Source organism: Castor canadensis, chromosome 7, assembly GCF_047511655.1.
Source record: "Castor canadensis chromosome 7, mCasCan1.hap1v2, whole genome shotgun sequence".
Taxonomy (NCBI): domain Eukaryota; kingdom Metazoa; phylum Chordata; class Mammalia; order Rodentia; family Castoridae; genus Castor; species Castor canadensis.
This window is the reverse complement of record NC_133392.1, coordinates 68,989,759-69,006,298: the sequence shown is the minus strand read 5'-3', so window position 1 is coordinate 69,006,298 and position 16,540 is coordinate 68,989,759. Positions and strand designations below refer to the sequence as shown.

At 44.6% G+C, this 16,540-nt stretch overlaps 1 protein-coding gene across 1 annotated transcript; it reads left to right on the top strand.

The window, feature by feature from the left end:
• Positions 1 to 4,712: 4,712 nt before the first annotated feature.
• LOC109699849 (pulmonary surfactant-associated protein A) lies at positions 4,713 to 8,575 on the top strand. Its single transcript, XM_020184721.2, has 5 exons — positions 4,713 to 4,848; positions 5,463 to 5,657; positions 5,898 to 6,017; positions 6,735 to 6,812; positions 7,274 to 8,575. Exons 2-5 carry the CDS (start codon positions 5,486 to 5,488, stop codon positions 7,648 to 7,650), a joined length of 747 nt encoding a protein of 248 aa, XP_020040310.1. The 5' UTR covers positions 4,713 to 4,848; positions 5,463 to 5,485; the 3' UTR covers positions 7,651 to 8,575.
• Positions 8,576 to 16,540: the final 7,965 nt, after the last annotated feature.

Here is a 16,540-nt window from a genome sequence, read left to right as displayed (position 1 = left end):
TTAGGAAGAGAAATATTTATTAGTGACATTATTTAGATTTGCTGGAGCAATGTGCTAATAAATTGTATATTGGATTTTTTGATGTCTTATTTTTATTTTTTAAGTAGTTAAGTTATAAATCCAGGTAGTGTACAGACACCTCAGAATTTTGATACATATCAGCTCCAGACTGTGGGGTGACATCAACACTCAGAATAGAATTACTATAGTCTTCAGGAAATAATAAATGTTTTAATATTGTCTAAATATACCATTCTGAGCCATTTCATCCCACCAGGAAAATATGGGAGTTTTCCCTCTCTTTAAAAAAAATAAATACCAGAATAATGACATTCAAATAAATAATGTTATGATGATGACATTAAAAAACACACAGTAAAGCAAAAGCCCTCTCTGTCCTGCTGTTATCCAGCCCTAACCAGGAGCTCTCCAAAAAGGCAAGTGACTCCACTGAGGATGGTGGACTGTGACTGCGGCCTCCCACCTCTCCTTGCCTTTTCCTTCCCACTTGATTTCATTTCTTGTAGGAGACAAGTCAGCCTCAGTGTGAGACTGATTCTGAGAGGCCAGAGAAGCCTTCTACTGCAAATCAGAACATGGTCTGGAGGCTTTCAACAGGTAGCTTCAGGGCACTGGCTTCCAAGACCCTCTGTCAGGTGGCAACTTCTCCCACAGTGCAGAGGCTCTTGATAAGCACAGAAACTGCAGTGCACTGTGTGGACAGCTGATCAGGTTACCCCAGGAGCCAGTGAAGACACCTAAGGTATCGCATATACCATGGAGAGATCTGTAATCTTGGTTTGAAAGGATGTCAACATAAAGAAAAAGACAACAAAAACCCAGCAAGGAGAGCAGTTTGTACAGCTCAGATGTATCCCGGCTGTCCCTTCTGTTCCACTTCTCCCTGGCCTCCTGGATCCCCACAGCCCTACATGCTGACACGGGGAAGGCAATTCATCAGGCAATTGCTCTGACCTAGAAACATGCAAGTGTCCTAAAAAAGTGCCACCTGGAAGTGGACAGGACAGACAAGAGAAAACCATTCTATGGGATGAGAACAAACCACAGAAACAAACAGAAAGAACAATGTTGCTTCTTTTCTCCCAAATGAATCCATATGAAAGGTCCAGTGATTCCAAAATTTCCAGAATTAGAAATGGAGTGATATAAAAATGTCTAAGATTCAATTATTTTGTAAAGAAAGTAACCTCAAAATATCGAATTCCACATGTGAACAACAAAAATACCGTCTCATCTCCTGTGAGGGTGGTCAGTGGCTCTGGCCCTGTCCTCAGATGGCAGCCCAGTCTTGTGAGATCTGCCCACATTAGCACTGACTGCATGAGGCTTGGGCCAAGGAAGGACCATGAGTTCTTGCTGGTAGTTAACAGGCAAGTCTACAAGCAGCATCCCAGCAAGCACTCTGTGTGAGACACAACCTCTGGAATCAGGCTCACTGCTGCGGGTTTGTTCAAATTTGACTTTTGTCTTTATGTTAAAGAGTTTTAAGGCCCCCTGGGTGTTTTCAGTACGAAGGGGACCTCAACCACAGGGCCCTTTGTTCACTGAGAGAATGAGCATCCGTGAGAGGCTGCATCCCCTTTTGGCACACAAAGTTCATGTTTTATATAAGAAGAGCTCCCTAGCTCTAACATTGGATCTGCTTTTCCTGTGGCTGCTGGTGGCGTGTCCACACTCAGGGCAAGGCAATGATGTCGCTCTCACCATCTTCCACTTTGATCCGTTTGAGATTGGCTGCCGTGCCTGGGGTTTTGTGAGCAGGGATGCCGATGCACGGGTTGCCAACATGTGTGGAGGACTCACTGCTGCACTGTCCACCTGGTTGTGCACTGCAGTGGGTACCACGTGAGTCCCATCTGTATTGCAGTTTTTATTGGAAGCTGGTGTTGACCTAGAGCTGTCTGTTGCACTATGGTGACCATCTGGACAAGGGTGCCTTGTGAGGTTGGGATGGTCCAGCTAGAAGCACCTCGTGTGGCATGGCTAATCGCAAGAACGGGCTCTACTTCCACTTTGATTTCTTTGTGGTCCCCATTCTCTTGTGGTTCTGCCTTGGGGAGTAGCAGCACCACTGCCTGAGTGACCATGGCTTGTCCAACAACTGCATATGTATTTGCTGGGAGAAGTCCAGCCACACTGGTGATTGACACCTCTGGTATCTTATAGATAACATGAACTATCTACATGATGGGCAGCTGGGAGATGGAGGTGGTCACTGGGGTCGCAACAGTGTAAGTGATGGGCTTAATCACTGGGAATAGCTGCTGTTGAATAGCGATTAAGACCAGCTGACTAGAAAGAGACAACCCTTTTTCTATGCTGAAGACCCCACTACCCAAGGGCTGCATGGGCAGAAGTTGGCAGCACTGATGCCTCTTGCAGGGAAAGGAAGGGGGCTGATGAGGTGGGCCATGGTGTCTGGAATGTTGATGGCTACACAGGCCCCACTGGTGACTCAGGAGCCTCCTGCTTCCCTGTCCTCTCACTGGACAAGGCCATGAAGGTTATCTTGATGCTTGTGCTCAGAAACCTAAAGGGGCATCTTGAGTCCAGGATTGTGGCCACCATCTTGCATGTGTGCCCATAGACTGTTTTAAAATTATCTATAGCTGTTGTATCCTCTTCTTCCCTGCATCCTGAGTGAACGTCTCCCTTTAGTATAACTCAAGAATGAGCCCATATTGACAAAGATAAATAAGAAGGAAAAAAGAGGGATGACATCTTTATACAGTTCCAAAGCATCTTCCCACAAAATAGTTGTTGTTAAAAAAGAAAGAAAGAGGATAATTTAATGGTAGAGAATCCTGGCACATACCACCTTAATAAAATGACTGGTGGGGAGTGGCTCAAGCAGTGGAGTACCTGCCTAGCAAGTGTGAGGCCCTGAGCTCCAATCCCAGTACCACCCAAAAAAAATGATCAAATTAGACATAGTTGGTACTGGGACAAATTAAAAATCATGTGCCACCCTGATAGAATGTGATGAGAACACACCAACTTTTTCATGGTAACTCAACCAAAGTTGCCAAATCTGAATCTAATCATGAAGTAATAATATCAAGAAAAATCAAATTGAGAGACTTCTACACACTAACCTTTGATCTCCAAAAAGTGTTAAGACCATGAAAGTTAAGAAAAGACTGAGAAACTATTTCATATTTAAAGAAACTAAAGAGACATGACAGCCAAATGGGACATTTGACTCTGAATTGGAGGTTATCAGAGTACTTGGTGAATTTTGCAGAGGGCCTGAAGGCTATTTGGAGATACTGTATTGGTGACAATGTCTTGATTTTGATGGTTATTTCATGGTTATATGGGGAAAGATCTTTGTATGAAATACACATTCAAGTATTGGTGTGATTAATATCCTGGTGTCGACCTCCTCTCTTTTTTTCCCCAGTGCTGGAGCTCAAACCCAGGCTCTCGTGCATGACAGGTAAGTGCTCAACCACTGAGTTCTATATCCAGCCCTGAGCACCTATTCTTATAGTTTCAGGGGAAAGTATTTTACTTTACCTGCAACTTTTCTGTAAGTTTGATGTAATTTCAAAATAATGAAGTGAACACAGAAAACTGAGGTTCAAAAGTTACCTAACCTAAGCCAGGTGTGGTGGTGCAATCCCAGCACTCTAGGAGGATCATGAATTCAAAGCCAGCCTGGGCTACGTAGTGAGACACTGTTTCAAAAAAACAAACAGACAGTTACATAACCTGGTCCCGGCCAGTGGCAACTCTAGACTGAAACTCAAGTGTGTTTGCCTCTTAAAGCCACACCCTTCCTTGCCAACCAGACATCCCAGCTGGCCTCTGTCCCTATTCTTCACCTGCAGATGGAGCTCCTCTTCCACCCACCCCAGCTTTACACTGCCCTAGCTCCCAAATCCCAAGCCTAGTCAGAAGCCATTTCAGGGCAAGTTGCAAGCAGCACCAGGGCAACTGAAAGTACCTCAGGGCTCCGAGAGCTTCCTGCAGCAGGACTGGGTTTCTGTTCTCTGACCTCCCACTCCCTAGAAGGTCTCCACACTCCTTGGGGATTTCAAAATCTTTCAAATCACTTATAGGAAGTGAGGGGATTTTTTTTCTTGTCTTGGTTCCCCATGGCTACCATCTCTACAGTTAGATTCCCTTCTTAGTCAAGTGGCTTGAACAGGGGTTCTCTTCATTGAGGGTTTCAGATACCATTTCACCACTTAAAATAATCACCATTGCAGGTTGCCAAACATCACCCATGGCCAAACCAGAAACTGCTGCAATCCTGGATCTGTCCAGAGCTACCCTGCCTCACCACAGCTGAACCTGCCAGGACAAAAGATGGCACTTGCAGTATGTTCACCTGTCACTCTGCTCATGTGCCACCAATTCGGTGGCAGTCTCCAGAGGCAGGGATGAGGAAACCCAGGGCTCAGTGGTGAGCCAGGTCCCAGGACAGATTGATGTCCCTGATCTTGAACTGTGACCTCTGTGCTCTCTGGAACCAAATCAAAAACTAAAAGGACCTCCATTGGTGGCTGGAGGCTTTCATCTTCCCCTGCTAGCAAAGCTTGTTACGAATAGAGTAGGTGACCTCCGCCAAAGGGAGACTTCCCTTAGCAGATTCCGTGCTCCCTTCAAGGCTCCTAAGTGCTCTTCCAGCTGAGTGCTCTGCAGGGAAATGAGCTGTGTAAACAAGATGGCTGCTTCCCACCTAGCCCTCCCTGGAGTAGAGGCCCTTGTGAAAGGGGTGGGGAGGAAGTCTGGCAGTCCACATCCTATAAATGGTGCTGCCCACTTCTCCACTGTGACTTGGAGGCAGAGACCCATGCAGCCTGGAGCCTCTGTGTGACGGTAAGCTCAGCTCCATCCCCTGGGTTGTTCTCCATGTAAGGGTTCAGCCTAAAAGCCACAGGCCTAATTAAAGGCCAGACTGGGAAGGAGGGGACTTCCCATCATTGACCATGGAGTGAGGGTGGGGGATTGGACCTCAGTCATCTGTTTATCCTCAGGACCACAATCCCTTAAAACCCCCCAAAAGGGCACAAGTCAGTGAGTGAATAACTGTGTCCCACCTCCTAACAATTACCAGATTGTCTCTGAGCACAGCAGCTTCAGCTGAGGTCAGAGAGGTGCAGTGAGTTCCCACAGTGAGGCGCTAACAGAAAAGAGACTCCATGTGAACTCAGGCTTCTGACTTTCCAAAGCTCTTTACTCCTCACCTGCCCAGGGACCGTACAACCTCAAGTCAGTGGGATGGCGCATGAGACCATGTTATATACCAAAGGATGCTGGGGATTTCTGAGCGAGGATAGTTCGGGTCTTCCCAGCACTCTTGTCTGGACCTGCCTGTCCCTCAGCCTCTGCCATATCCTGGAGTCCTGACAAAACACAACAGAGGCGGGAGAGTTATGGGGAAAGACATTTGCAAATGCTGCAGATGAGCCAATGGCCCTTCCCTTCTGCAGAAAAAGCAGCTGGAGCAGGAACCATGTCGCTGTACTCTTTGGCCCTCACCCTCATCTTGACTGTGGTTTCTGGCGTCATGTGCAATGGGACAGAATTCTGTATTGGAAGCCCTGGTATCCCTGGCACTCCAGGAACCCATGGCCTGCCTGGTAGAGATGGGAGAGATGGTATCAAAGGAGACCCTGGACCTCCAGGTACTGTGTGGGAGACTCCACCCTCAGCTGAGGGATCGGGACCCATTTTCAAGAGGCCCATCTGTTTAGGACTCTAGGCTAGGTCCAAGAGACAGGTGGGTAGGACATGGTGGGAGTTGCCTGGAGCCCTTAGGCTAGAACATCCTGAAGAGTTCGTCCTTAAAGTGCCCATGGAGCAGCAGGTGAGTCAGTCCAGATTATAATGGAGGTCCACACATCTGTGTCCACTTCTCTCTGCAGGCCCCATGGGTCCCCCTGGAGGAATGCCAGGGCTCCCTGGGCGTGATGGGCTGACTGGAGCCCCTGGTGCCCCTGGAGAGCATGGAGACAAGGGAGAGCCTGGCGAGAGGGGGCCTCCAGGTGAGTGGGGATTGAGAGGGGCAAATGGGCAGTAGTGACATGGGCACAGTGCCCATATGGTCAGTTACCTTGGGGATGGCAGGTGTCCAAGGCATACTGCTCAACCTAAGTATCAGAGGTGTCAAGGTAAAGTGGTCACAATTCAGGGATGGATGGGTGTAGGAAGTGCTCCATGCATCATAACCACTGATAGAGTGACACAAGGTATCAGATGGGGGAAGAGGGGCAGTACTGGGAGGCAGGGTTCTGGGCCATTCGACACATATACAGGGTTACCTGGCCCTGGGATCCAGGCAGAGAGTGCAATCAGGAGCTCTGAGGAGGAAAGGAGCAGAGGGGAGCTCCAGAGCTCCGAGTAGGAAAGGTCAAGGTCCATCAGAAGAATGCAGAGATCATCACAGTTACCCTTGGTGGAGGGTTGTAGAGAGGCCATCTTCACACACCAGAAAACCACACAGAAGTGCACAGGTGGAGCCATTCAAGGGATACCACAAGGAAGACATTCAGGAAGGGACTGACAGGCTGCATGGATAGATGGGTGCACAGGGAATGAGGAAGCATTCCGCCTCATGGACCCTTGCAACGAGGGGCTGGGCTGTGGGTGTGGACAATTAAAGGGCAGAGTTCTAGGCTTGCAGCTGTCAAAACACCTGCTTGGTAGCAAGTGGGGATCTTTGTCAGCTTGCCCCTCATCCTGAGTGTGGTGTCTCTCCACAGGGCTCCCAGCTTACCTGGATGAGGAGCTCCAAACCGAACTCCATGAGCTCAGACATCAAATCCAGCAATCAATGGGAGGTAAGGGTACAGGAGAGGGGGTCTCACAGGGTTCAGGTCTCTCACAGCCCTCTCACCCCCATCCTCCAGAGCCTAGAGGCCAGACAAGCAAGTGGGGACATGCAGGACTTGGAGGAAGGAATGCTTATTTCCTTTTCTGGTGTCTCTGAATGGCCCACAGCAGACAGAAGCCAACACAGATTTCTTCCCAATGTCCTGGAAAAGCACATTCTTTGCTTATTGTGCTTTCTGTTGAATCCCAGAAATTTTCAGGTTCTGGACATAAGTAGTTGCTAAATGAGTGAGTGAATGAATGGATGAATAAGAGCAGAGAGAGGAATTTCAAAAACTGGGATTGGAAGAGGAGTGCATAGAAAGAGGCAGAGATGTAGAGGTTGCAGGAACACACTGGCAGAAGCCTGAGTACACCAGATGGACATTGATAGAGGTTGGTGGTCTGACCCAGACTCCTTTGCTCTTAGTCCTCAGCTTGCAGGGGTCCATGCTGGTAGTGGGAGAGAAAGTCTTCTCCACCAGTGGGCAGTCTGTCAACTTCGATGCCATTCGAGAGTCATGTGCCAGAGCAGGTGGCAATATTGCTGTTCCAAGGAGTCCCGAGGAGAACAAAGCCATTGCAAGCATTGTGAAGAAGCACAACACTTATGCCTACCTGGGCGTGGTCGAGGGAGAGACCCCTGGAGACTTCTACTACCTGGATGGGGCCCCTGTGAACTACACCAACTGGTACCGAGGGGAGCCCAGAGGTCGAGGCAAAGAGAAGTGTGTGGAAATGTACACAGATGGGTCATGGAATGACAAAAACTGTCTGCAGTATCGATTGGCTATCTGTGAGTTTTGAACAGGCATCTAGATGACAAGATAGAAAAGATCCTGCCTTGCCTTTCAGCCTCCATCCTGAAGATGTAGTTCGTCTGTGAGATGCTGCAATGCTTATTCAACCAAATTTATTTGTGGCTATTAGAGCTAGAGGTATCCTTAGTCACTTCATTTCCCAGATGAGCCCTGACTCTTCCCCATAATCACTAACCCATCTTGACGCTTCCCTGGGAATCCTTTCTGAGCACACACTGAAAGCAGCCACTTCCAACCCTGGCCTTCACTATGAGATGGTGACCTCCTTCTTCCTCATTTGTCCAGTTCTTTCATTTGTAGACAGTGGCCATGAGTCCCAGGATGGAAGGACACACCAAATCACACAGAGGCTGCCTGCTTCCTGGCCCTTCTACTTTCCCTCTGCCATGTACCCTGTCCCCTGTCCCATCAAGATTAAACATAATGACAGCCAGACTCCTGGGAAATTCCTAATGTGTACAGCTAAGGACCCAATCAGGATGACCTAGCACCTGGGCTCTTTGGGGCAAACCTGGTCTCCATGAAATCAGGGAGCCAGGTGATATTCCAGAACAGAGCTGATGGAACTTGAACCTACTGTTTGGTATGCATGGTTCACTCCCTTGAGTTCTGGGGTGCCAATTCAGCCTCCTGACCTAATAGCAGCCAATCTTGTCCTCTAGGGAAGATCCTCTCCCACCCCAGACCTAACCCAAGTAACTTCCTGCTAAGGAAAACATCCCCACCTCACTTCACACTTCACAAAGGCATTCACACCACTAACCACACCACTGGTTCTGTTTTCAGCTCTTTCATTATAATCAAAACCAGGTCTTAGGTTTTGTCTAGGAATGGGCTAGGTATCCTGTGACTTTCCCTGAGCCTAGTTTTTTCATCTATGAATAAATAAAATACCTTTGTTGCTGTTACAATTATTACCATTGCTGTAACTACCCAAATTACTACCACAACAAAAAGAGACTGTTCATTGAGTGCACAGTGCATATCAAGCACTTTGGCCAGCACTTCCTCAACTTCTTATTAATTTTGTCTTGCATAATACCATACAAGGTATTATACAAGGATACTGAAGTTTAGAGAAGTTCAATGTCTTGAGTATTATTACATACAGTGGATGGCAGGGGCTGGATCTGAACCCTTCCACCTTGACCGGAAGCTCATACTCATAATTACCCCGCCCTTGAGCTGAGTGGAGATGATGTAATAAGTCATACGTGTGTTAACATGAGTTTCCTTTGCTTCGGTTCCACGAAGCTTCACATTTCTGTATTTATGGAAGTCAAGTTACTTCTGGCTTTGAGCCCCCACTTGCCTGAAGAATTGAAAAGCCAATCTCAGGACTTGCTTAGTTTGGTGGGAGGTGCAACTTGATCTCCTCCTTCAGGTTGTACAGGGGGATGGAAAACTACAGAAACATCAGGAAGAACATATGGACTTGAGTGTTGATGGCTTCTAGCCTGAGTCCATGTGGTCCATTTGTAGGTGGTGATCCCATGCCTCCCCACTCAGTAACCTGGATGGTTTACGCAGGGCAGTGGTGGAAATGGCAGTCAATGTGCAGTCCTGGGCCTCTGAGGGTCACTCCAGTCTCAAGTACATGGAATGGGACGATGCCCCATGCCCCAGGGCTATGTGGAAATGGAACTGAATCCTACAAGGGAGCTACCATCCATCTCGTCTCCAGAGGCTCCTCTGTCCCCAATACACCTTTCAATATTCTCTCACTATATTCATGTCTTTTGTTGGACAAAAAGAAGCTCTTGAACAAAACCAGATGGAAACGGGGGGTGGGGGCTGTTTCTCACTCTTCCATGAATGTTATGGGGAGGGAAGTAATGAGATTTGAACTCATGGATGTGCAAGTGCACACTTCAGACACATCCCCATCCCAGGAATTTTAATTTTTAATCCGATCACTCCCATATGTGCTCAGGACACAGCATACAAATTGTTGAGTCTTTCCCAAAATTAGAAAATCAAGAAGGAGAAGCATATATTCCCTATTTTATATATGAACAGTCTAAGCCTCTCTAGAAATTGATGTATCTTCTTTTATTTTCTTTTTGCAATACTGGAGTTTGAACCCAGGACCTTATACATGCTGGACAACTGCTCTACCACTTGAGGCACACCCCTAGATTATTTCGTTTTTGAGATAGGGTCTTGTAAAACTTTGCCTGAGCTGGACTCAAACTCATGATGCTCCTATCTTCATCTCCTGAGTAGCTGGGATTAGAGGCATGAATCACTATGCCCTGTCTCCTCACTTCTTCTTAGGTTTATTTTCTTTATTTTATGGTTTTATTTGTTACTGATACTATAATTTTTCACATTTTAAATTAATTATTGTTGGTTTGTGAGAAAGCATGCAATTTATTTTTTTTGTTGACCTTACGCCCAACCGTCTCTTTAGATTCTCATTTTTTCCATTAATTCTTTTAATAAAATTGGCTCTTTTATGTTTTATAAATATATGATGGTATTTACAGATAATGGAAATTTTTCCAGTTCTTTTATGAGACTCATAATTCCTATATTTGAATTTTTACCTTTTTATAGGGCTCAGGAGCCTTTATACATGTTGAAAAGATTCAATGATAAAAGAGTTCCTTTATTGTTTTATGGGAATGGTTCCATTATTTCACTATTGAAAATACTTCTTGTTCTAGGTTTCTGAGAGGCACCTTGAATCAAGGCGAAGTTTCCTCTTTTTCTTAGTTTGCTAAGATTTATTTTTATTCTACTTTATTTTTAAAGTTTATTTTTGCAGAACTAGGGATCAAATCCAGGGCCTGGATTGCCATCGTGCCACTGAGCTACACCCCTAGCCCACAAAGACTTATTTTTGCCATGAATGTGTGTTGCACTTTATCAGATGATGTTCTAGCATTTCCTTTAGCCTACGCTAAGGCATGGAGCGTTAGCAGTGGGTGGAGCCATGCCCATTACTGGCTGTCCACAGCTGAGATTAACAGCCTCCAAGTGCCTCATATTAAATCTGGAGAAATGCTCTGAGGATACTTCCACTGGGTCCAAAAGGAGGCAGCTTTTCATAGTAGTGATTCAATAATCCCCTTTTCCTTAGTGGTATAAGGAGAGGTGGAGTGGGAAAAGGAGACTGACCTCACTTGGGTGAAGTCTGTACTCTCACAGGGGAAATTATCCCTTCCCCTCCTCTCCCTGTGGGATTCCCCTTCCAATCTTTGTAAACTGCGATGTGCCAATTACCTCAACTTACCTGATTAAGGCAGCTGAGGCAGAGATAGGAAGTCATTTCCTGTTCTAAAATTACTAAAATGCTGACCCAGCAGAGAACCTGCTTTTGCTGAGTCATGAGGAGAAAAAAAAAAAGAAGGGGAGTATAACAGGAAAAGACACCTGCAAAGTGCTCACAGCTGTCATTTTAGCCTAATAACTAAATCATCACACTAGCCACCTTCCTGTGCTCAAGGCTCAAGTTTGCCTTGTCCTTTTCTCTTCCTTCCCCCATGCTGAGGAATTCAACACTTTTCCAAAGCCTGCTGAGCCATCATGCTCCCCTTTGGGTCACTCAACCACCCAGATGGGGAGCTGGACTACCTTGCTCCCCATCTCCATCTCAGGGCCACAGGCAGAAGCCGTTATCAACAAGACACGCAGCTTCAGAGACTGGTACCAATAAGCCAGGAAATAAGCAGACCTGGACGCCCAAACTCCTGGGCTTTCCCTTAAAAACCCTTGGTCAGCAGGTGGAGTGGCTTAAATGATAAAAGTGCCTGCTTAGCAAGCTTGAGGACCTGAGTTCAAACCCCAATGCTGCCAAAAAAACAAAAACAAACAAATAAAAAAAAAACCCCTTGGAACTGTACTGCAGTTTTTTGGCATGCTAGTCCTCTGTAGTCATCTATTTGCCTGGCAAATTAATGAAACTGTACTTCCTTTTCCTTAAAACACTGCTCTCATTATTTATGAATTGGCATCAAATCTTCAGTAACAGGAACATAGATTTGTGAGCAGGTGTGTTCTGGGGTGATGTGGATTCCACCCCTCAGAAGACATTTCCCATGGGCCATGTGGACACCCATGTCACAAAAGCTACTGTCCTTTAAACTTTACCCACGGACAGCTTGCTGCCTGAGATACAGGACTCCAGCAATAAGGCACTGTATCCAACATGCCCACTGATGTGATGCTGAGGATGGGGAATGTGTAGCTGGAGGTTTTCCCAGAGTCACTCTCCAGAAGAATCAGCTGCCACGAGGAGGTGTCATTGTAAGCCATTGTACAAATGGACACAACAACCAGTCAGTGTGGACCCAAAAGCAGCAGTGTGCCCAGTGATCTGTGGTTCCTCATGGGATCAGGAATAGCCTCTCTTTATCCCAACATTCTCTCCACCCTCCACACACACAAAGAAGTAAGAGAGCAGGGTGCTGCCCACCTTTATTGCAAGAAGCAACAGCATCAAACCCTGCTACCACTCTCTTGCCCTGGTAGTATATCTCAGATGTCAAATCAGAGATCTTAATGACAAAACTGGAAGAAAAAATCATTGGTTTGGGATGTTTTTGCTTTTGGGGGTACTAGGGTTTGAACTCAGGACCTCACACTTGCTGGGCAGGTGCTCTACCTCTTGAGCCACTCTGCCAGACTGGTTTGGGATGTTTTAAATAAATCCCAGAAAGTTTGCATTTCAGGGGTCTTGGAAAAACATGTATGAAGAATTTGAGAACTTGTATTAAATTTGAGAATAGAGAAAGCTTCAATCATATACATATCTGAATTGAGACTTTTGATGAAACTAGTATGTTATGAAACTCATATATTAATTAATTACATTAATTTATTTTTTGACATTGACCCATCCTTGCATTCCTGGGATATAGCCATCTTGATCTGATGGCTGATAGTCTGTGCCAGGGACTATACTTGTGTTAATTCATGCAAACTTTACTATCTCTAATCTGTAGATGCTATTATTCTTCCCAATTATTAATAAGAATATTGAGGCACATAGAGATTAAAGTGATTTGCCAGAGGTCACACAGGTGATTCATGGGCTAATGAAAACAGGAGCTCAGAGACTATACAATTAACCATTAATGCACTGCTGGTTTTTAAATTATATATTTTAAAGCTATTTTTAAATTATATATTTCTTGCACCTGTGCTTATTAGTTATATTCTGCAAGAATTCCCTTCTTTTATTCTGTCCTTGTTCATTCTGATTTATGAACATTTATTTATTTATGAACAGCTAATCATTTTAGCTGTTTTGTTTTGTTTTGTTTTTTATAGTAGCCATTTACATGAGAAAGGAATTATGTCTTCTTTGAAGATTGGGTAAAACTCACCTTAAAACAATTTTTTTTGATGGAGAAGATGGTTTATAGTTTTTGACTTCTCTTTTCTTCTTCTTCTCTGATTATATTTTACTAATAATGATTTATCAGTCATTTTAATACCTCTTGAGTCAACTTAAGTAATTCAATGCTAAATTGTCTTCTAATATGTTTTATCTAGTTTTCAAATATGTTGCTATTAAATCAACTGTACATAGTATACTTTTATGTCAGTGCTGTCTATATTAGTAAAATATTTTCCTTTCCTTCCTAATTTGCTTGTTTCTTATACTTTTTCTTTTAATCATTGATACTATATCAGTCAGCTCAGGCAACAATAAATCTCCATCTCAGGTGCTATAACAACACACATTTTTCTTTTTTGCTCTGGGTTTTCCAGTGTGCTAGGCTTTGGCTGCTCTCAATTGAGCTTGCCAACACTAAGCTATAGTGAGCAGGGCCAGGGCTTTCAGGTGAGTTCATGACTATTCTATATCATGTAATTTACCTGATATTAGTGGCTACCAGGAGCATATTTTTCCCATGATTGGGAAAGAAACACAAGAGGCCACATTTAACCATGAGTACCCTTGAGGCTGCTGTTCTCTTCCGATCTGCTCACAGTCACACAGCCAAGGCAAATATCAAATGGGCTGGGTGTTTACTCCACGCACTCCTGTGAACACCTCTGCAAAGTACTTTAGCAAAGGACATGGCATGTAATTCTATAATAAGGAGGAAGAAAAACCTTGGAAACAATAATTCACACTACCATAGTCACATTTGCCAAATTTTATGAGGGATTTTTTTTTTTTGCAAAGAACCAGTTTTTGTTTTACTAGCTCTGTAATTATTTCCTTATTCTAGTTCATTAATTTAATTTTTTAAAATTTCTTAATTACTCCTTTTAAATATTCAGTCATCCCTTGGTATCTCGGTATCTTCAGGGGATTGGTTCCAAGATTCCCAAACCCACCGGTGCTCAAACCCCCTATAAAGTGGTGTTATGTTTGCACATAACCTATACAATTCTGCTGTATACTTTAAATCATCTCTAGATTACTTATAATACCTAATGCTATGTAAATAATTGCGATAGTGTTTAGGAAATAATGACAATAAAAAAATCTGTATGTATTCAGCACAGACATAATTATGGTAGCCTAACTAGGTTTTGATCTGTGGTTGGTTGAATTGGCAGGTCAGGACCCCACACACGGAGGGCCAGCTGCACTATCTCTCAGTCCTATTGAGCCCCTGATCCTGGGAGGACGATTTCTGAAGCTCACTGTTTCTGTCATCTCTCACTTGCTTATTTTCTGTTAGGTTTGGAAATTTTTGCAAGGTAAACTCAAATTGGATCTCCACCTCAGAAAAACTCAAATTGAATCTCCTTCCCTTCTAGGTGAAGGGGTCTCCATTGCTTTTATGTCTCCACAGTCTACTAGGTTGTGACAAGTTAATACACTTGAAACAATATTTCATCTTGGCATAAATAGCAAAATTCAGTAGTAATACCAGCATAAATTCAAACCCCAGATCTGAGTGCACAGACGTATGGATATACACTCTTAAGAGAGAAACATTTTCCTCACCAGATAAAGATTTTTTTTTTTTAACATAGGTTATCTCTAGGTAGCCCAGGCTAGTCTTGAACTCACAATTCTCCTTCCTCAGTCTCCTGAGTACTGGGATTACAGGCATGTTCCACCACACATTCTTACTATTCTTTTGTTCACAAGCGTACTTCTTCCTTTCTTTCCCCAATCCAGCTTTTCTTTTTTTTTAAATTTTTATTTTATTCATATGTGCATACAATATTCGGGTCATTTCTTCCCCCTTCCTCCACCCCCTCCCTTACCCCCCCTTGCCCCCCACCCCCTCCCTCTCCCCCCCTACCCCCTCGCTACCCAGCAGAAACTATTTTGCCCTTATGTCTAATTTTGTTGAAGAGAGAGTATAAGCAATGATAGGAAGGACCAAGGGTTTTTGCTAGTTGAGATAAGGATAGCTATACAGGGAGTTGACTTGCATTGATTTCCTGTGCATGTGTGTTACCTTCTAAGTCAGCTTTTCTCTAAGCACATTTAGGGTCCTGGTATTGTGCAAATCTCTCCATTTTAAATCCCTACTTTTTGAGGAAATCTACTGTTTGCTGTAAGAGTTGAATGTCCTTTGTCCTCTGAGCCCATGGGCCTTGCATAGTTGTACCAATAGTTTCAGGAAACACAGCCCTGAGAGGGGTTTTCTTAACAGTAGGATCCCCTCTTGGTGCCTGGAAGGCTCACTGTAACAGGAATGGGGAGGGGTGTATACAGGAATGGTGAGTTGAGTGTATACAGGCTGATGGCCCTTGAGAAGCCAAAGCACCAATCATAAGACAGAGTCAAAGGGAAGTGACCTGGCCTTGCTCCTCACCAGGAAGAAAGCAAACCTCTTGAGTTGTTTGTGAGACAAAGTGTTTCAGAGGGTGACTGTGAATTTGGGAGAAAGCAGGTAGGTATCAAAGGTCAAAACAGAGGCTTGGGCCACTTTATCAGGTTGGCGATGATAAACACTGGACACTCCTGGACCCTCAGACCTGGAAGAGCCACAGCCTGGTCCTATATCTGCCCTGCTCCAAGCCTCTCCTTCTATCCCTACTCTATCACTGAGTCCTTCCTGGGTGCCCAGCCCTGGGGGACACCCTGGGGACAAGGAAGTGAACTGAACACAGGTCCAGCCCAAGAAAAGCAATAGAAGCCAAGAGGGCCCAACTGAGGACACAATGGCTAGAGGGCTCACCCGTTCCAAGAATCTTTCTTGAGCACTGACAATTTGTTTCTGCCAGATGGGCTAGGGAACAAGACTCTGCTCTCATGAAGTCCTCATTCTAAACGGATGGGGTGGTCAATATATCACATAGAAACAAGCAATAGGCAGAAAATTAATCAGAGAATTATAATTTGTCAATAGAGCAACTACTTAAAATTAAATGGTTAGGAAAGCCCTTTCTCGTGAACTAATATTTAAGCTGTTATCTGAATGACAACAACCAACAATGAAAGACAGAGGTCAGTCCTTGCAAAAGGCCACATTCAGCTTTGAATTTAAGTTATATACAAATATATGTTCCCCTGTATCTAACCCTATGATATGCCCAAGGGAGACATGTGATAAATGTTCTGATTGAGAAGGACAGAATGAGATGACCCAAGGTTAAAAGTTTTTAATCTCGCCACACTGGTCTTGCAGTGAATAAAGGACAAATGGAGATGTCACAACAACTGATACAGAGCTGTGTGCTTCTACGTGTGTGTGTGTGTGTGTGTGTGTACCTCTGTCTGGTACAGTCTTCAAATGTTTCTTTTGGAAATAAGTATACAGAGGGAGCAACATTGAAAGCCTGTGATTCTATAAGATCAAAGTTGCTGGGCTGTAGGGATGGATGTGTGGAAGTGGGCAATCGAAGCAGGAGTTTAGGGTATTGAAGTACAGAACTGCTCGGTGCTATGCTGCGACCCCACCAGCAGCGCTGGAGAGTTGCCCAGCTACTACAGTCCTAAGGATAGTTGT

Bases quoted from the DNA above. Each gene is read 5' to 3' on its own strand.
- LOC109699849 (XM_020184721.2), top strand. From the start codon at position 5,486: ATGTCGCTGTACTCTTTGGCCCTCACCCTCATCTTGACTGTGGTTTCT. The intron at 5,658-5,897 runs GTACTGTGTGGG...TTCTCTCTGCAG, and splicing joins AGGAGACCCTGGACCTCCAG to GCCCCATGGGTCCCCCTGGA. The intron at 6,018-6,734 runs GTGAGTGGGGAT...GTCTCTCCACAG, and splicing joins TGGCGAGAGGGGGCCTCCAG to GGCTCCCAGCTTACCTGGAT.